At 35.7% G+C, this 24,967-nt stretch overlaps 1 protein-coding gene across 2 annotated transcripts in view; it reads right to left on the reverse strand.

The window, feature by feature from the left end:
- CDH19 (cadherin 19) overlaps positions 1-24,967 on the reverse strand; it is a 105,147-nt gene that overhangs the window by 11,796 nt on the left and 68,384 nt on the right. For both annotated transcript variants that reach the window (XM_086683188.1, XM_025931112.2), the window contains exon 9: positions 21,531-21,652. In XM_086683188.1, coding sequence (XP_086539314.1) covers positions 21,531-21,652 — 122 coding nt within the window. The remainder of the gene's footprint in view (positions 1-21,530; positions 21,653-24,967) is intronic.

A 24,967-nucleotide genomic window follows, 5' to 3' on the forward strand; every position in this document is an offset into this window, starting at 1 on the left:
CAAATAAAATTCTAAGAAAAAATCTTTTGCATTGATTAGATTTCTAAATGATCTCCTTCTAACTACTTACCTGGAGCCTATCAATGGTCATATACATTGATGAGAGGGGCCGAGACAAATCAAAAAGCAAAGATTAGACAAAGAAGAATGGCCATGTGATGACAAATTCTGAGAACTCAGATTTTTAAAGTCCTCTTTGTTTTGGGTAGAGTTTTTTCTAATTTTTTTTTTCTGACCCAATCCATGTGATTCTCCATTTATAACACTTTAAAATCCATAATGGAAACAGTGTGACAGCCTAGAAAATCTAAAAATAACCACGTCTCAATGGGAACTCACCTAAGGGCCTGAGATTATTTTATATATCACCGTAGGCCATCTTCACAATTATCCTATGCGATAACTCCTATTATTGTCTCCGTTTGATATCTATTTATATTTCGCTTCAGGTCACCTAAGGATCTCAGGTAAATAAAACGGTTGGGTCAGAGTCTGAATGCAAGCCGACGCTACCACTAGCGTGAAATGGGTAGCGAACGTGGGCCTCAGAGCACATTTTCTTCAGATTTATTGAGAAAAATAAGATTGGAAAATATTTAAACTGTGCATCAGGATGATTTGATATACATATACGCTGTGAAAACATTCTCTCCATGGAATTAATTACCACATCCATCACCTTACATCTTTATCATTTTTCCAAGTTCTACTTTTTTAGCAAATGTATAGAGTTTTATCAGCATAGGCACCATGTTACACATTCGATCCTTGGACTTTATTCATCTTATCACTGAAAGTTTATCCTTTACCAATCTCTCCCTCTATCTCACACCCCCAAGCCCCTGGCAACCATTTTCTATTCCCCCACAGAACACATTGTTCAAGCCCTGGACCTGTTCTTGTTCCTGAAGGTTGCATACAAAAAAAAAAAAAAAAAAACACACTGTAAAGGATGTGGCATACAAGAAGCGAACAAAACGAAGTCTCATACAAGACAGAGACATGCACAGAAATAAGTAATATAATTCCTATAGAAAAGAGAGACACTAAAAATAACGGTTGAGGAAAAAAAGAAGAAAATAATCTGAGTATTAACGTAGGAGAAAGAAAATGATTTTCCAAGGTGGAAGTGAACGAATACTTGAGTAAAAAACATGAAATAATGGGGCAAGTGTGATCCAGACAAAGAAATACCGTGTGAAAACCATGAATGCAGACAGAGAACATATTATTAGGTAGAAATGAAAGAAATTTGCATTTACAGGTCAAAGGTAGTTAAATATTGGCATAAGTTTCCATTTAATCATTTTATAGAACTACAAATGGTATTTGACTTTAAAGATAATCATGGGAAAAAATAATCATTTTGCACCTGTCAATTACCATGTATAATGACTTCTCTAAAAAAAAAAAAAAAAAGAGGCACACATGGGCCAAATTACTAAAATGCCATTCCTAGATTAATTATTCTGATTTAAAAATCAGTACAACATTCATTTTTGACACAGAATATAGGTATGACCTTTATTAAACATGCAATTTTTTGATAGCTAGGCAAAGAAGTAAGTATTATACACGGATTTGGAGCAAACAGTTAATACATTTGAGTCTGTTTTGTTACCTAACAGTAGATCTCAGTGAAATCTACTTCCAGGATTAGCTGAGGAATTTTCAAATAAGATTATAAACGATGAATTAAAAAAATAAATGATGAATCAAAATACAGGTATTGAGTATTGAAATAAATTCTGAATTCCTTGGAATGTGTTTAATAAACAATTTCTATTAATGCACATTAAACAAAAAGTGAGAGCTGCACTAAATGAATACATGGAAGGATTTTTAAAATTTCAACTAAATTGCTGCTTATTTAGTTATCCTAGGTAGTTGTACCTTGCATCAAGCTATAAATGCAAATTCTTTCTCCCTCTGTCTGGAAATATAGTCAACAAATTTGCGTAAGACTGTCACTTTTTATACCACTCCACTGAGAACATGATTACAAATTAGACTTGTTTTGAGAAAATAAAGGATTCGAAATTGTTGTTGAATATCTGTTCAAAAGGCCAAAGTATTAATTAATACAGTAATAGAATTAGAGCTAACAAGAAAATCTAGTCGACAGTCTGTTTTCTTTCTTTGTTTAGCATGTTATTAGGAGAAAATGTTGAGAAGCTCATAGTATTCTAATGTTTTGGTACTGGACAGAGACAGAGATACTCTACGTTTCTAAAAAGGACTTTTAACAAAATTATATGCATTTAAATGTCATAGATATATAATGTTTTGACGTTTACTTATAGATATCTACTTATATTCATTTAAAAATTGTACTTTCTTAAATTTGTATATCAGTATATATATATATATATATATATATATATATATATATATTCCTTTTGTTAAATGAATTTTAAAAACATACTTTCTAAAAACTCATATAATATATAAATGAAAAAATTAATGTATAAACATATTTGACTAATATCCCAAAGGTATCTGTTTAGCAAATATTTCATTGGCATTTGGAACACACCAAGCCATCTCAGGCCCTGGGGGTGCAACAGTGGCCAGGACCAAGTGTCTCTGTCACCACAGTTTACATTCTAATGGAGAAGAGGGACGTACTACCTGAAGAATAAAAGTGCAGAATAAAACACCCAAAGCACATAATACTTAAACATTTGGGGGTCAGAGGACCTGGCATCTAACCTAAAAATAAAAGATTACACTTCAGAGGTGAGCAGTGATGATGCCATGAATGTTCTAGAAGGGCATATCACCAAGTTTGTACTTTATACCGAGGTCCACTCACAAGTTATAAATTGGGGAAAAAAAAGATTTTATTTTTTATCTGAGATCCCATGATCCAAATGTTTGGGAAATTTCTGCATTTTAGAATGTTCATTCTGAAGACACCTTTAGTGTGGATCTGGAAATAGGGAACCTCGTTAACAAGCTGTTGCCATGATCCAGGGGAGCATTTGGTTTGTATTCAAAACCTCCTGATGTGATACATAAAGACAATAACATCCACAGTTACAGAACGTGTTATTTTAAATGAGAAATTATATGGAGATTGCTGAAGTGTTTGCCTAAACTGAAGATGGTAACAGCATGCTCTCAGGTGAAGGTTTCCCAGACTCCAACTTTCCCATAGGGAATGTTGACATCATCAACGTAACATTTCACCCTTTCTAAGAGGGTGTACGATGTATTCCTCTGACTATTTTCCCACCACTAAAAACTGCCATGGAAATTGTCTCCATGCTCTCAGACTTAACTGATAACAGCAACAACTGTGGTGTATCCCTGCATGTGAGCTGTGAGACTGGAAGAGCTGGATGGTTCAGCAGAACCATCCATGATTCACTCCAGAAGGTATGTTAGGTCTCTGGTAGGGTGAGTGAGGCTAAAGTACGGAGGTACTCAGGGGATGAAATCAACAGAATTAATGATGGATTAAATATGAAGAAGAAATGACCAGACTGAATTAAGGATGATGTCCACATGTCCATCTTTCCTGCACAATTTGGTGAGTTATGGTAATTTGGCAAGGGATACTGAAAAAAACAGGGCAGGCTTAGAAGAAAATGTGGTGTAATCTTAGGACATACAAGCGGAACTCTCTAGTTAACTGGGCATACAGCTTGAAATATAGGAGAAAGAACAGGCGTAAAGATCTAGAAGTTATCATGAAAGAGTGATCTTAAAAAAAAACTAAAAGGACGGGACACAAGAAAGAAAGGAAGGTGAGAAGAAAACCAGATTATAATGTAGGATCATGGAAATTTAGGCAGCAGAAAGTTTTTACATGGAGACAACATGTCTTTACATTAGACAGAATATTGATATAAAAGAATCTAACATCACTGATAATTATACTTTACTCCTCAAAAAGATATTTGGTATCAGTCAAGATAATGGGAATCATTAATTTGAAAAATTAGAACTATTTCCACCAAATAGGAAAGGCAAATTGCCCTAATGTCAGCTCATTTATTATATTCATATTCTGCAAACTACTGAGTATTCTCTCCCTCCTCTGCTCCCCACCCTGGGCATTTACACACCAACAACAAAAACAGAACCATGTGGATCATCAGGGAAATGCCTGATTTTCTCCAGAATCGAGGGCACCTATTGGGCATTTTGATTTTCTACAATATATGGATGACCTATCCAAAGCACATAGACACTTTTTAATTTGTCATCTTGTCCAGAAGTTAAGCCTGTGGGAAATAAGACCAAGAATGATCTTCACAGTATGAGAAAACACATAAAATATTTCCTTAATGATTTTTAATTCATTACCTGTGAAAATGATAGCATTCGGTATATATCATAGATATACGCAGTGAGTTATTTCTGTCTGTTTTTTTTAATTTTTTAAACTTTAATTTGCTAAGAACATTGTTAAGATCTATGCTACTAAAATTTTTTTAAGTACACAACACCACATTGTTAACTACAGGCACAGATTTACTCATCTTGTATAACCGACACTTTATACAGGTTGAACAGCAACTCTCCGATTTTACATTTTTAAATGTGACTTCAAGTGCTTAAAAGTCCACCATATTTCCTTACAGTCCTGCACTAGATCTCACTTCCTCAAACAAATGTCCTTCTTTTCAGTAATTTTTAAAATATATTTTACATATTATTGTATGGACCTGAGGTTCAGAACACTATGAAAAATCACAGTATGAGAGCAGAAATTTCTTCTCCATCATTGTTTAAATTTTTTTTAACGTTTATTTATTTTTGAGACAGAGACAGAGCATGAACAGGGGAGGGGCGGAGAGAGAGGGAGACACAGAATCAGAAGCAGGCTCCAGGCTCTGAGCCATCAGCCCAGAGCCCGACGCGGGGCTCGAACCCATGGACCGCGAGATTGTGACCTGAGCTGAAGTCGGACGCTTAACCGACTGAGCCCCCCAGGTGCCCCTCCATCATTGTTTTAAAGTATGGTACCCAACTTGTTTCAATATTGAGATCTTGACTATTGATTTGAGTGTTAGTTTTATCATTTTTTTCTTACGATACTTATTATGGCTGCATTTCATTACCCAGAATTTAAGTTTAATTTTATCAAAGGGCTTCTTAGCATCATCAAATGAAAAGTTGGTGTGTATCTTTTTGTTCCTTTGAGATATTGATATAATGGAAAATATTCATAGATCTAATTTTTTTGTTATTCTCCTAAGGATATCGTTTCTGTGCTGTGTATCAGCACTTAATACATTAATAAATTGTTTTTAATTGCAATTCACATATAATGTTTACAGACAGCCGTATTCTTAATAACTGTTTTGTGTTTGATTTTATGTTTGCAGGTATTTAATTCTGTCATTTTTTTTTTTTTTTTTTTTTACTATGAGTAAAGCTATTTAAAGTAACCTGAGGAGGCTCCCTTGTTTTGGATGCTTTGGGAAAGTTTATATAGCATAGGGATTAGTTGTAATTTATAATTTTGATATTATTCAACTTCGTGGATTTCTTGGCCTCAAGTATTCTCAATAATATTAATGATTATTCTTTGAAACTCTTGTTATTTTCCTTACATCATTTCTTTTGTCTTTTATTATCTTTCATTCCAGCAAATGATTTTTAAGTTTCATTTTGAAATAACTGTAGATTCTCAGAAAATTTCAAAATCAGTGCAGAGTATTTTTTTTAATTTTTTTAAACATTTATTTTTTTTTTCAACGTTTTTTATTTTTTTTAGGACAGAGAGAGACAGAGCATGAACGGGGGAGGGGCAGAGAGAGGGAGACACAGAATCGGAAATAGGCTCCAGGCTCTGAGCCATCAGCCCAGAGCCTGACGCGGGGCTCGAACTCACGGACCGCGAGATCGTGACCTGGCTGAAGTCGGACGCTTAACCCACTGCGCCACCCAGGTGCCCCAACATTTATTTATTTTTGAGACAGAGAGAGAGCATGAACAGGGGAGGGTCAGAGAAAGAGGGAGACACAGAATCGGAAACAGGCTCCAGGCTCTGAGCCATCAGCACAGAGCCCGATGCGAGGCTCGAACCCACGGACCGCGAGATTATGACCTGAGCCGAAGCCGGACGCTTAACCGACTGAGCCACCCAGGCGCCCCGCATAGAGTATTTTAAATTTTTTTTTTTCAACGTTTATTTATTTTTGGGACAGAGAGAGACAGAGCATGAACGGGCGAGGGGCAGAGAGAGAGGGAGACACAGAATCGGAAACAGGCTCCAGGCTCTGAGCCATCAGCCCAGAGCCCGACGCGGGGCTCGAACTCACGGACCGTGAGATCGTGACCTGGTTGAAGTCGGACGCTTAACCGACTGCGCCACCCAGGCGCCCCTCGCATAGAGTATTTTAAATACTTGTTTCAGTGAACCCAATGGTTACATCTTCCATAACTGTAGTACAATTTGAATTCCTGGAAATTCAGATGGGTACAATAGTGTTAAAGAGAAAATTTCGTCGGTTTTCACTGGTTCTTACATCCATGTACCTGTGCATGTGTGTGTTGGCATGAGTGTAACTCAAACAGTTTGATCTCATGTAAAGACCAGTGTCACCACACCCAATCAGGATACAGAAGAGTTTCGTCACCACAGATGAACTCCTTCATACCCCTCTTTCTTGTCACACCCCCCCCCCCACTCCTTCCTTTTGGAGGATGTATTATAAATGGAATCATAAAGCACATAAGGTTTAGGGTATTGCCTTTTTCATGAAACATAATGCCCTTGAGATCCATTGTGCTCTGCATGTATTCATTATCTGTTCCTTTTTATGGCCAGGTAGTATTCCATTTTATGGATGTATCACGCTTTATTTAATTGTTCTCCGGGTAACTGACATGTGGATTATTTCCAGTTTCGGCTGTATTATGAATAGAGTTGCCATGAATATTTTTATGTAAATGTCAGTATTTCTCTGACGTGTGCCACACTCCGCCCAAATGTGTGATTATTAGATTGTACGATAAGTACATGCTCAGTTTTATAATAAACTGTCAAACTATAATTCACTTTTTACGTCCACCCCCTCACCTCCCAGCATTATATGATGTCACCGGGTGTTGTTTTTGTAGCCATTCTGGTCGGTGTGTAGTAACATCTCATTGTAATTTTTAACTCCATTGTCCAGATAACTAATGATGGTCAACATCTTTTCGTGTGCTTTTTTGCTTTCCGTATAACCTCTCAGGGAAATGTCTTGTCATGTCTTTTGCCTATTTTATAATTGTGTTATTTAATTTTGTACTGATGAGTTTTAAGAGTTATTTGTATAGTCCGGATATAAATCCGTTGAGTAATCTTTGGTTTCCAAATATTTTCTTCCAATCTGTAGATTGTTTTTTTAATCCTTTTAACAGGGATTTCCACATTTTTTTTTAATTATTACAAAGTCAATACTTTTTTTTTTTTTTTCTTATGGATTGGGCCTTTGGTGCTATATCTAAGAACTCTGTGTAGCCATAGAGAATAGTTTTTTCATGTGTTTACTTCTTTCTAAAAGTTTTACAGCTTTAGGTGTACATATAAATGTATGATACATTTTGAAGTAACTTTTGTATAAGGTATGAGGTTTAGGTGGATTTTTCTATTTCTTTCCTATGAATATCTAATTGGCTCAGCAAAATTGGTTGAAAAGACTAGAGAATTTATATGTATCTATGCATTTTCTCTGCAATAGTGTTCACGTTATCCAGGTTTCCACATTTTTTAGAACACACAAATATTGTATTATAAAATATGGGTTTTCTGTACCCCTATTGATTTAATTATTATTTCGTTTGTTTTCATTAGCATACTCAAAGGCTTCATTTTTCTTGTACTACAAATAAATAATCTGGTCAACAAAAAGAGAAGTATTTAATTACTTTAAGGAAAAAAAAAAATGGCAAATGCAATTTATTGAGCTATTGCTCCAAAGATTTAAAAAGCAACAACTTAATCTGTTTCAAACCAATCAAAAAAAAAAAAAAATCAAGAATCTGACAAAATCAAAACTCCAATAAACAAAACCAAACCAACCACAATAATGTTTATATTGAAATTTGTAACTTTTTAACGTTTAGTTTATAAATAACGGATTCCTTTAAGCCTGGAATGAAACACTATTAATCTGTTCGCACCCTCATCTAGCAATCCGCATTGGCAGTTTTGTTTCTGGGTAATGTCACATGTGCACAGACACCTTACAGCTCATTTAGAATCTCTTTAGAAGGTAGGGGCGCCTGGGTGGCGCAGTCGGTTAAGCGTCCGACTTCAGCCAGTTCACGATCTCGCGGTACGTGAGTTCGAGCCCCGCGTCAGGCTCTGGGCTGATGGCTCAGAGCCTGGAGCCTGTTTCCGATTCTGTGTCTCCCTCTCTCTCTGCCCCTCCCCCGTTCATGCTCTGTCTCTCTCTGTCCCAAAAATAAATAAACATTGAAAAAAAAAAAATTTAAAAAAAAAGAAGGGAAATAAGCCCCATGTTAAGAACTTCTAAAACTACTCTTAACTGTTCATTTTAATAGTAACAAAATTATTTTTAACAAAGGCCAATGTACCCATTTTCTCATTTAATAATATTTTATACTTACTAACTCCTTACACGATAGGAATTATAGGGCCAATGTACGTTTCTTTTTCAAATGAAATGAGGAAATCGGTAGTCAGTGTGGTAAGATCATCATCTAATCTGGGGAGTGTGTGAGCTAGTAAAATTCTCTTGCTATTATATCAGGCAATCTTTCTGCCATTGTTGTTTACTGTTGTTTTTGAGGTTTCACTCCTACACGAGGGGAAACATATTTGAATTAAAAACCACGGTTTTCTACATATGTGATTTTTAGACAATGAAGAATACCAGTTAGCCCACGAAATGCCCCCAAATTAATACCAGAAAGCAAATGTTCATTGCATTCCTCTCTAAAGTACCCTTTGTCTCTCTAAACATTGGGACAAAACCAGACAGATGAAAAACAAGGGGAACATTTAAAGAACAAATAAGGGGAGGAAAATTATTTTCCTATTCTGTCAATTTTTCTCAAATGGTAAAGAGGCAAATTCATCAAATTCACACAGATACATTCAGTTATCATTGGAAAGCTGTGTGCTTTGTATTGCTTAAGACTACATTAAAGGTTTAGTAGATAATATCACTAGAAAAAAAAAAAAAAGAGAGAGTGAGAGAGAGAAAGAGAAAGACCAAATGCCTATCTTTTCCTTAACTCTGATCACTTTGGTGCCAAGAATGATAACTAAGTAGAAAAAAGTGACTTATTGTTTAGTTTTCTAATATTCTAATGAAGTCAAGCAGTCAATCTCCAACATTCCCAAATAAATTTGTCATGAAGAAATTACTATTTGGAGTTTAAAAAAGAAAGGAAATTAAAATTTGGGGAAGAAACAAGCAAAATCCTATCTAAAATAATTCTAAAACAATATTGTATATAATAGAATATTGATTTAAGACATACTGATCCTCACTGAAATGCATTTGGAAAATTTTAAAGTTTTTAAAATGCTACACTTTTGCCCTATCCACTTATTCATAGATTTATATTATAAAAGTGAACCAGCTTAGCTCATGGACAATCTTATAAAGTCTCACACATATAGTCATATCACAAGCTTTAAAAAACAAGTGTCACAATTCAAAGTGTCTCACCCTAATTATTTGTAAATACAAATTTAAAAAATCTGATAATTTTGGTGTCAAAATGAAGGTGATGAGGGAGAATGTTGCTTTTAGAGAATAACTTATCGGTTATTCTGGAATCTAATTGCCTTAAATTGTGTGATTTCAAGACTCATTAATCTGGTTGTTCTACTAATCTAGGAGCCAATTGAAAGGCTGCTTTTCTCAGGGTGCCTGGGTGGCTTGGTCGGTTAAGCATCCAACTTCAGCTCCGTTCATGATCTCGCAGTTCGTGGGTTTGAGCCCTGCACCGGACTCTGTGCTGACAGCTCAGAGCCTAGAGTCTGCTTCAGATTCTGTTTCCCTCTCTCTCTGTCCCTCCCGCACTCACACTCTTGTCTCTCCCCAAAATAAGTAAACATTAAATAAAAAAAATAAAAGAAAGACTGCTTTTCCTTTATTGGGTTTAAGGTGCTTTATTGGATAATTGGCATCCCCAAACACCTTTTACTTTGGTTGTTATTCCTAACTTAAGTAAGATCATCTACATGTGCACATTTTATTTTATAATCATTTTCACCTACTTACTTTGTTTGTATTTCTATACCCATAAATAATTTCATAAATATGTTTTCTATAAATCAATTTATTAAAAATGCTCACTCTTGATGAATATAAGCAGTAGACATTCTATTTTAAAGGACTAATAGAATTCAGTGCTTGATAACAAATAAAAATTATGCAATTTTTAGGAAAAGCAAATTATAGAAAATGATTTGGGTAAACACAGTAGGATCAACATATACTAGAGAAAATTCACTTTCAGAAATAATGAAGGTGTCATCTATAATGGGTATAATGGAGGTGAATATTTCTTCACTGGCAGGCTCACTCATAGTATTTCTGAAAGGTCACTTACTACATCAATACCAAGGAACCAGCTTTTAAACAAGATGATTTCTTATCAACCAGCAAGCGCTAGTGTATAATAATAACAGAATGACTTTTTCAGGTCTTTGCAAGTCGTTATTTCCCCATCTATATTTTGGCTTTATATTTCATTAAAATTTACTGATCTCAAGAAAAAGGTATAGAGTTTATGAATATAATTATTGGTCATTAAAAAGACTTACTAAATTCGACACTGCTTTCAAGCATTATATTTTTTATTGAATTTGTTTTGGCATCCTCGGTCTTCTCTGACACTTCTGATGTTTAAAATCGTTGTTTGCCTCTTTTTGGTATTGTCACCTTTAAATATTGTCCATATTAGGGGCACCTGGGTGACTCGGTCAGTTGAGCATCTGTCTCTTGGTGTCGGCTCAGGTCACGATCTCGCCGTTCTTGGGATTGAGACCCATGTCGGGGTCTGCACTGACAGTGTGGAGTGTGCTTGGGATTCTCTCTCTCTCTCTTCTCTCCCTGTCCCTCCCCTGTGTTCTCTCTTCCTCCCTCTCTCTCTCTCTCTCTCTCTCTCAAGTAAATAAACTTAAATAAATAAATATTGTCCGCATTAATTCAATCATATTTAAGGTAATGAGTTCTGGACTACTCCTAGGATGCATGTCTGTATTAGAAATTCAAAGTATTTGGTTAAAAAAAAGCATCATTTGCCACAGTGTTGCATAGCTTCATACATATATATGTGCCTCTATGCACACATGCACATACGTATGACAGAACTATCCCAACTCATGAATGATGGGTGGGCTTATAATTTGCAATTTGAGCAAAAATTATTTACCTCTGAATACTTGTAATAGTTCTAATTAAAGAAAGCCCTCTGAAAGTTATCATATCTGTGTCCCTTGAAAGTACATGATTTTAAATAAGTGAAGCAAATGAACAAAGAAAGAGCAAACAGTGGGAGAGTTTCCTTTAGAGTGATATTCCACATTGTTGAAAGACCAAGAATAGGGGAGCTACGTAGTGAGAGCAAGAGAGGAAGAGGAAGCAGGATTTTTCTTGATTTTCTGGGGTGGGTATCTCAGCTTTACTTACTGCCCATTCTATCTGTATGTTCTGCAACACTCCACTGCAATATCACAAAATCTTAGGAAAATGACTGCTTCCGAATATGAGGCAGGAAATATAAAAAGACGAGCTTGAAGTATCAGTCTGGATCCAATTGAGGGACAGGAAGCACGCAGCAACTTAAAAGGAGGAAGATTAATATAAAGAATGATTAAGCTACCATACGAGAGTAACTATAAAGATAGAATAACTCCAAAGGGTCCTTGGAAGTTCAGTGAAATTATCCAGACGGACAAGTATGGAAGGGAGGCTGTCTCCAAAACAAGCTTTAGGTCTCCTTGGAGAACGTATGCTTGCAGCGTCTTGCTTTCAGGACAAAGGAGTTCACTGGGTGGCCGAGGCCAGAGCTAGTCCACATTCTCCAGGCAAGCAGAACAAACCTCCAGGGTACACGTATGCCGGTGGACAGAAGTGCAGAAAAAGCTGGGAGGTCACTGCAGGTGCAAGGTCTAGAGCTCACGGCATCCGCGCTGGGAGGGCGGCATAGAACTCATCAGGCCTGGGAAAGACTTGTATGGTTGCCGAGGGAATATACCTTCGGGACCTTTGGGACTATACTTGTGGCTGGACAAAGCCAACTGTGCAGCATGAGAGAGGGAAACTCAAACATGCTGTACACAGGAGCCAGGAAGAGCAGCCCTTTTTCTTCTGCGGTGTTCATTCATTCAGTGCCCTCCTTTGACAAAGCTCAATGTTGCATTCACAATAAAAGAAATGCTCTAAAGGGACCAATTCGTTATCTCACTATCACAGCGCAGGTACTTTTTAAGCAGGTACTGAAGGATGACTGTGAAGCTACAAAGCAATAAATTAATGAATGGCGGAGCCTAGAACATATTGCTGTACCAGAAACAATGAAAGCAATCAAAGACTAATGGGTCATGTCTAAAGTACACAGAAACTGATACGAATGCCTGAAGATCTGTTTGTCGTACCATTCTTGGTCCATTTATAATTCTCTTTGTGATGTAGATTGTTTACATCTTGTTGTTTCGTTTCCACGTGTGTATGTGTGTATACATAGGTGAGCACAGGTGTGCCTTCTCTAAACTATACCGTGTGGGGATTTTTGACCATCACAGAGGCCTGCTCTTTGGTGAAGAGTGTTGAGGGGAAGGAGAGAGTGGGAGAAGAAAGAGGGAACTTCACTTTGGGATGTTTAATGTAAACAAATTCACACCACATTCCATCTTTGTTGGCACAAAGTCTCCCTGAGATTTTGCTATTATGAGGTTATCTACCCTACCCCATTTTCCAAATTTTATGTTCTCCATATTTCATTCTATCCCACCTTTTTTTTTTGGAAGTTACTTAGGGGTATCTCAGGTCAGGAGGTACATCATAGATGGTTCCTTTTTTTCTTTGCGTTCCATTCACTTTCTCATTCCTGAGTCCAGAGAAGAGATTCTTTCCTGTCTGCCTCCACACCCCAATTTCCTGTTTGCAATCTGGAGAAGTACATTCTGCTCCTGCGTCTTTCCTTGGCTTAGTCAAGAATTCATACTATGTGACGTATATTTGCCAACTTGTGTTTTGATGGTGTAGCTGCTTTCTTACTTTATTAATCAACTCTTTATTATTTTTAAATAGAGTAAAATGCATTTCCTCTGCTGGGGTGCCTGGGTGGTTCAGTTGGTTAAGCTCCTCACATCGGCTGAGGTTATGATCTCACGGTTTGTGAGTTCGAGCCCCGTGTCAGGCTCTGTGCTGACAGTCAGATCCTGGAGTCTGCTTCGGATTCTGTGTCTCCCTCTCTCTGCCCCTCCCCTCCTCATGATCTGTCTCTGTCTCTCAAAAATAAATAAACGTCAAAAATAATAAAAAAAAATAAACTGAATGCTTCTAATATTTTGCTTATCAACACTATTAAATTAAAAATAATTATGTTGTCTGCATACAAATCATTTCAGTTACACAGGATATGCTTTATTAACTGTTAAAGCAAATATTTTTTGAGAGCTTACTCCATTAAGTTGTAAGTTTCGCACATTGCTATCTGATTTTTTAGGAACAAGTAAGAGATTAAGAGCACTTTTGAAGGAGGGAGGTACGTATTGATCTTAGGTGCTTGGCTTCGATTGTACTTGAAGGAAGCCTACCAAGTCAATTTCAAACAAGAAATGTGAGCCCAACTCAATCGATTCCACATGTAATGTCTGAGTAAACGTGGCACAAACGATGACAATTCAGGAGCCATAAGCACCCTAACACCCACATTATTAAATAAGGCATCACCCACCATGTGTTAAGAAGAAAATATCTATGGTACTGTTGGATATATCGGCAGCCCTCGTAATCTGTACATTGATTTCAATTTATAAACCACAGTGTGTGTAGCAATATGGGGGGGGGGGCTTTGGCTTCCCCTTAGATTTGAGTGGAGGACCATTGCAAGTAGCCATGCTGTGTATCATTCTTTCAGGTACTTAAAGACTTTGGACAAGTTTCTAAATTCAATAGTGACACATAGGAGTTTCCTGACTTCTTTGATGATTCTTGGCCTTCCTCCTTAAAGGGAACTGATTATGAAATAGCACTGACCAGTGTCATTTTTTCTGTGTTTGAACTATGCATATCCTAGAAAGGAGCCGAGATTCAGTTGTATTGATTTCACATTTATTTTTGTCATTAAAATTGGAGGTAATTATTTATTAGTACAGAATTTTTTTTAGAAAACCACGTGTTTTCTATTGGTTTTTGTATTGTGCAAATAATCTAAGGATAGCTAGTCTCTATAATTATCTGGGCATCATTAAAAGAAGCATCATTCTTGGACACAGACACAAATTATAATCCTTGCTCAATCTCTCCTAAGCTACATGATGTTGAAAATGTTACCAAACTTTTATACATCTGTAAAATTATAAAAAAGTATAGCATGTCGTAGATTTCCCATATAGCATTTAACCCCTAGCAAGTCACATAAGAATTCCATGCCGCTACATCTGACAGACATATTTCTTCTTCCACAGAGTTCAACTCTCAACATACCTTTCAAGTTTGTTGCATCAAAAATTAGCATTCGAGTTTCTTGTTGAGCAGTCTACTTAGTTTTTAAAGATTGGTATTTCATTTTTTTTTCATTTAGAACTGTTCCTTATAATAAGGAAACATTAACTTATTATGAAATAAATAACTAATCTTACCTTCCATTACTGAAGGGGTACCTTGGACACTTTTGTAAATCAAGAATGCATTAAAGGAACTTAGTGATCCTTCTGATGCCTTGAACATCTTGCTATTTCATCATTTGCAAATCATTTCATCATTACTTGTAAATATTTCCTAATCTAATGTGCTTTTAAAAGACTTACATGTAACTTGCAAGATGAATGGCCTGGAAGGATGATATAATAATGAAATAAATCTTCCCCATTGTATCATTCTCTCCTTCCTGTTCTTTAAATGTGTTGCTTATTTACATCATCGCTCAAAAAGGCATCAAAAAACTTATACACTATCTTCTTAGTTTGATTTTATTTTTTCTTTAAAAACAGTTGAAAATTCGAAATGCTTCCTTTTACATTTATAATGACAGAGGGAAAAAACTGACAGAGGAAGTCATCTCACAGTAATTTGTGAATAGATGAAACCCAAAAGCAGAAACCAGCACTATAGACCCAAGACGATGGAGAAACCGATCACGTATTAAAAAAGAGTGTTTGAGACTGAGTCGTCAGATGAAGATAAAACAGATGAATATTCTCAAAATCAAGAATCAGCAAATGAACAATATGAATTTAAGGATAAAGGGAAAATATAGTAATCATCCTTTTAGTCATTCAACAGGAAGGACTTCATCACACGATATTTTGTGATAAGAATCTGGGCCGTTCTCTTTTGCTAAAAATAAACAGGACAGTAGTTTTTCGTCTTTTATAAGTGTTTTGCACCAAAATCTACTTGATTTATCCTGCAAATGGAAAACTACTGAAGGCAGAATGTATCTAAATGTAACCGGAAGGACGGAAATGCAATGGAAATTTTCTTTAACTAGAGTGATTATTATATTTGCTGTTTATAAATCTAAAGATTAAATGCTTTGCAATCATGAAGGAAAGAATATAGCCATTCTTTCTTCAACAAAAATATGAGCTATGAAAGATATTTTAAATTTCTTGAAGTATTACATATCCACAAATGCATATTTATCATGTTTATATTTTGTTAACATTGACCAAGAGGACCATAGCATTGCCTTCAGCCTGACTCAATTTTCGACACATTTCTTCCTGACTAGGGGCTCCTGCCCTCTATTTTCCTAGACCAATTACAATAGATTCTTTCTTTTTGCAAATTCTTTCTCTGCCCCTTGGTAATGTAGATAAATCTTCTCCCAAACTTCTAATTTTAGAAATCAGGCTGGTCTTTCTTAACACCCTGAAAACCATCCCTTTGAAATGCAGACATCCATTAAGATAGGACCCCTATCTCTCAGTCTCTATGGGAGCGTGGGAAGTTAACTTCTGTAAGAGCCAATCACACAGATGGCCTAATCACATGGGCCAACCTCCCCTTCCGCCAATGTGTCCCCTAGTCCTTCTCTTCACTAACTCAGCCCAGTGTTAAAAACTCTCCTGCGTTTTGTTTCAAAGTTAAGTGCATCTGTCTCCCCTATTCCAATAGTCTTGGCCTTTATTGCAGTAATATGATTTACCATTAAATTCTGTCATGATTTGCCATTCCTAACAAGCATCCAGTGAGATTTCTCTTTGCCACATTTTAATACAGTTATTTTGCACTGTCATTTTATTTATAGAGCTGTGAGTTACTTATACAAATTACATATTTTTTTTTGTTTTTTGTTTTTGTTTTTTTGTTTTAATTTTTTTTAATGTTTATTTATTTTTGAGACAGAGAGAGACAGAGCATGAATGGGGGAGGGGCAGAGAGAGAGGGAGACACAGAATCGGAAGCAGGCTCCAGGCTCTGAGCCATCAGCCCAGAGCCCGATGCGGGGCTCGAACTCACGAACCGTGAGATCGTGACCTGAGCTGAAGTCGGACGCTCAACCGACTGAGCCACCCAGGTGCCCCATACAAATTACATATTTTTAAAGAATAAATTTGACCATATGGTAAACTATGAGGATGATTTTTTTTTTCTTTCCTAGAATAGTGGGAATGAAGTCTACTGACACTTCCTCCTCAAAAAATGTTGCATTCATGCACCTCTGCATCAACAGTCTTGTTTCTTTCCTACATGACCGGTCATGCCTACTCAGTCTACTTTGCTGTCTTCTCTTTCTTTACTGAATCCTTCAATATTGCCATTCCCAAAGGCTCTGCCCTATGTTCTTTCATACTCTCACTTTATATTTTCTTCCTGGGTGTCATTAGGCACGTGACAAATATTGACTACAAATGTTCTAGTAAGTCTAAAATCTCTACTGTTAAATTCAATGGGATCTTTTCTTTTCTGTTTTACCTGAACTGTAAGCAGAAAATAAAACAGGTTATAACCCTTTCCTCCTTAGGACACTTTTTTTTGTTTCAATGTTATCATATTTTCCTGGCTTGCTCCTTGCAAATTTCATTTTCTAGTGCGTCCCGACCCCCAGACACCAGTATTGGAGTATCCAGGTTTCAGTCTTTAGACTGATTCTTGACTCTGTCCATAGTCTCTCCTAAAGGGATCTCATCATACTGCAACGTTTTAAACATACTATGCAAGGCTAATAAATTCAAATATATATCCCCAGAGAATTATAGAAAAAATACTCTTTATTTCAAGAACTATTGTCTTCATGCTTTGTTCATTTATTCAAGTAGTTATTATCGGAACCACACTGCATGTTGTTGAGAATACAAAAATAAACTCACTCACTGTTCACAAGTATCTTGGAATCCAGGAAACATGCTAAACTAGAGATGACACATTTCACAAATATATAAGGTCTATTCAAACTAGGAATAGAGAGGCAACAAAATATAATGGTTCTATGCATCTATTCTGATGCCAAACACTTGGGATAAAATCTCTCTCTCTTAGGAAGTAACAACTTCTCTGGGCCCTTTCACCTGGAAAATGTTATATTTCCCTCACATTTTTTCAAGTTTTTGAGGATTGATTTAATGTTTATAATGTTGCTAGAATCATGTCTGGGACATTGTAAATATATACTTATTTGTATTTTATTAATTAATTAATTAATTAATTTATTTATTTATTTTAGTATTTCAAGTTTTTTTTAAAGACTTTTTTTTAAGTTTATTTATTTATTCAGAGAAAGGGGGCAGAGAGAGAGAGCTGAGAGGGGAGGAGCAGAGAGAAAGAGAGAATCCCAAGTGGGCTCCACGCTATCAGTGCAGAGTCTAGTGTGGGACTAGATCTTATAAATGGAGAGATCATGACCTGAGCCAAGATCAAGAGCCGGACACTTAAGCAACTGACCAGCCAGGCACCCCTCAAATCTTCATTTAAATTTTAGTTAGTTAACATATTATGTAATATTCATTTCAGGAGTAGAATTTAGTAATTCATTACTTACATATAACACCCAGTGCTCATCACAAGTACCCTCCTTAATACCTATCTAGCCCAACCCCCCACCCACCTTCTCTCCAGTAACTGTCAGTTGGTTCTCTGTAGTTAAGAGTCTCTTATGGTTTGGGGCGCCTGGGTGGCTGAGTCGGTTGAGCAACCGACTTCAGCTCGGGTCATGATCTCATGGTTTGTGAGTTCGAGCCCCACGTCGGGCTCTGTGCTGACAGCTCAGAGCCTGGAGCCTGCTTCAGATTCTGTGTCTCCCTCTCTCTCTGCCCCTCCCCCTCTCATGCTCTGTCTCTGTCTCAGAAATAAATAAACATTAAAAAAATTTTTTAAAAAAAGAGTCTCTTATTGTTTGCTTCTCTTTGTTTCTCCGTCTCTCTTTTCCCTTTCCCCTATCTTTATCTGTTTGGTTTCTCTAAAACAGTTTGATTATGTGGCATGTGAGTTCACTTTTGCAGTACAGTTAAAATTCCAATAGGAATAGACAGGGGCATTCCAGAAAGAAGATTTGATACGAAAAAACTCTGAAGTAGAAACTGTAATTTCTATTTTGCATGACAAGCAATTCAGAGTATGAAGAGGAAAGTATCTACATTTTTTTTTTTTTTTTACAAAGCAAGATAGATAAATTGTGGCTAAATCAAAGAGAATGTTAAACACCAGGCCAGTGAGTTTTACACTTCTATGTGCCGGTATTGGAAAATCCATTGAAATTTTCAAGCACTGAAGTCAGAAAACCGTGCTGTAGGGAATTCCAGCTACTCTGCCCTTTTCTGTGAATTCGTCTTTGCCCTAATGCCTGGGGCCTCCTGTGATCATGGCACCACTGTCCTTGAGCAGTGAGTACAAAACAAAACAAGGGGCGCCTGGGTGGCTCAGTCGGTTAAGCGTCCGACTTCGGCTCAGGTCATGATCTCGTGGTCGGTGGGTTCGAGCCCCACGTCAGGCTCTGTGCTGACAGCTCAGAGCCTGGAGACAGTTTCGGATTCTGTGTTTCCCTCTCCCTCTCTGCACCTCCCCCGTTCATGCTCTGTCTCTCTCTGTCTCAAAAATAAACATTAAAAAAAATTTAAAAAAAAAAAAAAAAAGAAACCATAACGACACCAAACCACAAATACTCTTCTCAAAAGAGGTGAGTATTCCACAATATTACAAGTGTACTGACTTCTGAGTTCTTGCTTCTGAGCCAGAATCTGGGCAAAGAGTAAAGACGCGAGTAAACTCTAATGCAATGGTGGAGGGGGCCAGTTCCTACTAGCAATGTGTATTTCCATCTTCTCACATGATCCAAAAACTGAAAAGGTTGTTATAAACGTGACTGATGACAGTTGTTACAAACAACAGTTGAGGAGTTAGAATAAAGGCGCTGGTGTCATCATCAGAGTTAAGTAGTATCACCCTAGACGTGTTCATCACCTAAGGCTGGGGCGCTGGTCTCAAGTCTCTTGTGATGTGAACTGTGTTATCTCCCAAATCTTCCCTCCACCTCAGCCCAGCTGAGATCAATGAACATGCAGCTTTACTGGGTAAGTGGAGTTACCACCCTGGACACTTATAGACATAAGTGTATAGAAAATGCAGTAAGTGAAGCTTATTTTTTTAAGTTTGGAAATAGCTGTCTAATCAGGGGGACACTCTGAACACATGCACACTTATGTAAAGTCATAAAATATTTAAACTTTAAAGAACTTATATTACAGTAACTACAAACTGTAATCGTGCTTATAATAATTGTAAAAATATAAGTTATCCTAAATACGGAAATGTAAGATGTAGAGATTTAGAAAATTATAAGATATATTATTTCCAACATTATTTTAATTTTGAGTTTATGATGTGTGTTGATGTGTCCAGGTAGACAGATGTGTTTGAAAAGTCTGAGAAAAGCAGATATGTTAAATTTCTAAGTATATAATCTATTTATAATGCCAAGTTCAAAGAAATGTCTAAACTCAGTTTCTATAGGAGTCATGGGTAGCAAGCAGGTCATTTGCATTCTGTTTCTGTGACTCGTTTTAAACTGTACTGTCCGTTCACAGGTTTCTAAGTTAGTTTGATTCTGGATCTGGGGGCAGGGTCTCTCTGAAAGTTTTATATTAACCTTTTACTTTATCAAAAACCCTGGATCCTAACCAATTCAAAACAAGTAGCTAAAGTTTAAATTTATTTGTATGTTTATTATAATTTTATTATTATCTTAAAATTAGGATATGCTTTAGGCAAGACTTGAGAATTATTTCTGGAATAAAACATATTCTAAAATAAACATAGCCAAATAAATTTCAGAACACATTTTAAGAGCTACTAATGATTTCCTTTATGTTACCGTTGAACAATCCATAACAATTCAGAAAAGCTTAATTCTTAAAATATGCCTATTTCTTACAATATTAAGTATCTGAATATAAAGCATAATGTTGGCTATTATTATTTATTGGTAGAAAATTAAAATTTTGATTTTTGTAAAATCCAAATTGTCTTCAACTAGCTTTGTTGATAAATTTGAATCTACTGAAATAATTGATTTTATAGTAAATATATATACATATAATCGCTTACATACATATATACATGCATATGTACACATACGTACATACATTCAGTATTCTGAAAACTAGTTTATATATTTTTAAAAATGTTTTAGGACATTTAATAAGCTCCCACAGTTGCAAACGATACTTAAGGTTATTGTGTAGTGGAACTGAAAACAAAGAACCATCTGTTTTTAGCTCTACTTTTTGCAAATGAAAAGAGCGAGTTCCACAAGAGAAAATATGTGAAATAAATAGTGAAGTAAAAATAAACGAGCAAAGAATGAACGAACGAATGAAAGAAAGAAAGAGGGAGGGAAGGACTTTGAAGTAACGGTGATATATCTCAAACTAAGTATTCTTTCTATTCTTTACATAGCTAGCAATTAAATTGAAATTAGGTTTTTGGGGGGATTGATATGTCTGACATAATAGTTATAAGCTACAGAAAAATCCCAGCACTTTCTCTTCATGTTTATGTTTGTATATCATGTTTCTTTATGCCATGATGAATGAAAAAATAAAAATTAATTAATATGTGATTATTTATAGAATTACAAAAAAAAGAACATTTCTTTATCACATTGACAAAATGTAAAAGATTTACTACGAATTCCCAGTGTTAGCAGATTTTTCAAAAATTTGAGGAATCTGGAAGTGGAAAGCTTGAAGGTTACATTTTATTTTTTTTAAAAGAAATTTAAATTATACATAACTTATGACATAAGAGCATGTAATTCATACAGTTAAATAAAACTTACTTTTATTATTTCAAAATGGGAGGAATAGTGACAAAAGCTATTATATATAATATATGGCAATGTTTAGACATTAGCAATTTATTGCAAGTCCTTACCTGACCAGGGTCTGCATTTTCACAAACATATGTGTCATAGTATTCAGAGAACTCGGGAGCATGATCATTAATGTTAAGAACTTGCACATACACAGGAACTGCAGAAATTTGTTGCACATTGTCTGCAAATTGATTAAACAGAATGAAAATAAAGAATGTTAATGCTCTCTTTAGGGGGGAAAATGGTTATGATAATTGCATTAGAGACTGGGTGGTATATTTTTATTTTCCTTGAATAAAAGACATCCAAGCACACGATCTATTTATCAATCATATATTTACCAATAGTAGCCGAGGAAAAAATGTCCTCAACACATTCAACTCAACCAATACTAATCAAGTGCCTTTTACCTGCCAAGGACTCTAGTTAGAGCTGATGAGAAAAAGTAGTGAAAAAGATGGGCAGGTATAGGAACACCTTCCTAACTCTAGCAACTGTTGAACATATGTATATCAATGCATTTAATTCTGATATATATATCAGAATTAAATGTAAATTAAATTAATTAAATTTAATAAATTAAATGTAAATTAAATATAATTATATATATATATATATATATATATATATATATATATATATATAATCCTCCCCAACTTTACTGATAAAAACATTGAGAATTTAATTCCACAAATTACAGTTAAATGGCTGGCCTAAGGTTATAGCTGATGTAGAATAGGCAGTTTCAAAAGCCAGCAGTAAGGTCTCTAAATAGCACTGTTTGGTCAAGTATTAAAAAAAAAAAAGGAATAAGGATCTAAATACATTTGAAAATAATTACAATAAAATCTAGGTAAAGTTTTATGTATACATTGAATTGGGAAGATTTTCTGAAGTGAGTCAAGAAATACAGAAACTATGAAGGGATGGAAATATATGGTTAAATACATTTTTAAATGTGCCCCTCCCCCCCAAAAAAAGTAAAAAAAACAACAACAACAAAACACCATTGATCTGGAAAAATGTTTGCATCATAACGTGAAATTTTAATAGCTCTAATTTTCAAATTCCGACAGTCGATATGAAAAAAAAAATGGGGGGGAATAATCACAAGCCAGAAATTTGTGGATGAGAATATACAAATAATCGATGCCAGGGTTCTTCAACCTCATCACTGTTGATATTTTGGACTGGACAGTTCTGTTTGCAGGGGTGAGGATGGGAGAGGGCTGTCCTGTGCTTAGGATCATCTCTGACCTCCACTAACTAAATGGCAGTAGCATTCATGCCCCTAGTTGTGACAATCAAAGTTGACTTCAGACATTGTCAAAGGTATTAGGAGGCAAAACTGTGCACATTTGAAACACTGCTCTATCGTCATATTAACAAACACTCTGGCTCACCAGCAGTGAGGACAATGATGCCCTAGTCCATGGGTTCCATGTTAAATATGGAAAACAGAGACAGTGCTGGAGGAGTACTGAAAAATAACAAGGATGTAAACCTTTTCCAGAATCTAATCTGGCAGTAGATGGTAAGAGTTAAACTACAGGTATCTTTGACCCCGTAATTCCTTAGGGAAACCTGTGCTATGGTCTAAGGTACTAATACATACAAAGAGTAGGGGATCCAATTCATTTATTCTACATTTTTTTTTGCATCTCAAATAACTGGAAATTATCCAAGTGCATATCAAAAGGGAATTGACAAATAAATTACAACCATACTATGAAATTGTGTGTGCTTATTAAAAATGGATGAGTTAAGGTAATAAATGTATCAGTGTCCATGAGCTATAAAAATAGATTTTAATCTTGATTCTCAATTTGAGAAAAAGCCACCGTCTCAGTGGGTTTTCTGTAAAATGAGAAAGATACTAGTAACTTACCTTATAGAACCATTATAAAGATTAAATTAATTAAAAGATATAAAGTATTTATAAAATTACTTAGGATATACATAAGCAGTAAATATTAAATATTATTATTTTATTTATCTACTAATCAGGAGTGATAGACACCGCATTTTGTGAAATAATAATAAAGCAAATTGCAGCATGATATATTGTATATTTGCATATCATTATCTTAAATGTTTTTTTTTAATGCTGTGGGAAGATACTTATAATTAAAGAAAAAGGGGAGGAAGGTATCTTTGTTGTTTTAATGTCTTTGTAATATCATGTTAATTATTTGAAAAGCATTATATTTGCAGTTGTCATTTGGAAGGACAAATACATTAAAAAAACAAAAATGAGGCTTAATTCTTCCGGTTGAAAATAACGGGAAAGACTTTCCCTCTTTCCTCTTAAAGTATTACTTTAGGAAACTTGTAATTTGTGTTCTCTGTTTTTGTTTGTTTGTTGTGTTGTTTTGTGTTCTTTGAAATGTATGTAACCCTTTAAAAGCTATTAAATAAATGTCTTGCCAACTTTACAACTCAGGCCTATCTTCGTAAGCAGTGGGAGCCAACTCTTTAAAATATATAAATTATAGAGGAAAATAGCACTCCCAGTTTCTGTTGGAGGGTAGGAGCCTAACCAATTTCAGCAAAGGCTTTGACCCAAGTCCAAAACTCCCTCTTGTCCTCAAAGTATGAGAACTTTAGTTTTCTTTTGGATAAAACCGGGCAGCAAACACAGATGGTCATGCCAGCTACCCGGTGAACACAGAGGGAACGATGCGTGATACGTCGTGTGAAGTCTTCCTACATGAAGGCTAGTACTTGGTTATCTTGAGAACATGATGTCTGATTCTATAATAGGGCGAAATTTCTTCTGGTCTTGGAAATCTCAGCAGATTTCTCTAATGCACATGAAATTCCTGGTTTAATGCTTTTCAACGATAAAACTGGTTTCTCTCTATTCCGTTATGATGGATTGCTTTCCGGATTGGGATGAGACTCTGTAATTATTTCTTCCAATAAATGACAGTTGCAATTATGATAAAAAGTGTAACTTCTAATTAATTAAAATTATAATTTGCCAGGTTTATGACATACCAAAAAATCCAGCCTCTACCATTTATCACCTTAGGATGGTGACGGCTTACCCTAAGAATTATCACCGAGATTCTTCTCTGTTGTTGTTATGCTCAGGATAAAAATAAATAAATAAAACATTATGATATAGTTATTTCTAGATATTTCAAGATACAACTATTCAAAGATTAAGGCTTAGGGTGCTTGGGTGGCTCAGCTGGTTGAGCTTCCAACCCCTGATTTCAGCTCAGGTCAATGTCTCATGGTTGATGGAATCTAGCCCTTCCTTGGGCTCAGAACTGACGGTGCAGAGCCTGCTTAGGATTCTCTCTCCCTCTCTCTCTGCCCTTCCCCGGCTTGGGCTCGCTCTCTCTCTCTCTCTCACTCTCTCTCTCTCTCTCAAAATAAATAAATAAACTTAAAAAAATAGAGCTTACATTTTTTTATGGCTTAAACATGTAATATATATAGCCACAGAACAAATTTTTGTTTAAGTAAAACAGAAAAACTACTTCTG

The sequence above is a fragment of the Puma concolor genome, chromosome D3 (genome assembly GCF_028749965.1).
Source record: "Puma concolor isolate L17-30 chromosome D3, mPumCon1.1.hap2, whole genome shotgun sequence".
Taxonomy (NCBI): domain Eukaryota; kingdom Metazoa; phylum Chordata; class Mammalia; order Carnivora; family Felidae; genus Puma; species Puma concolor.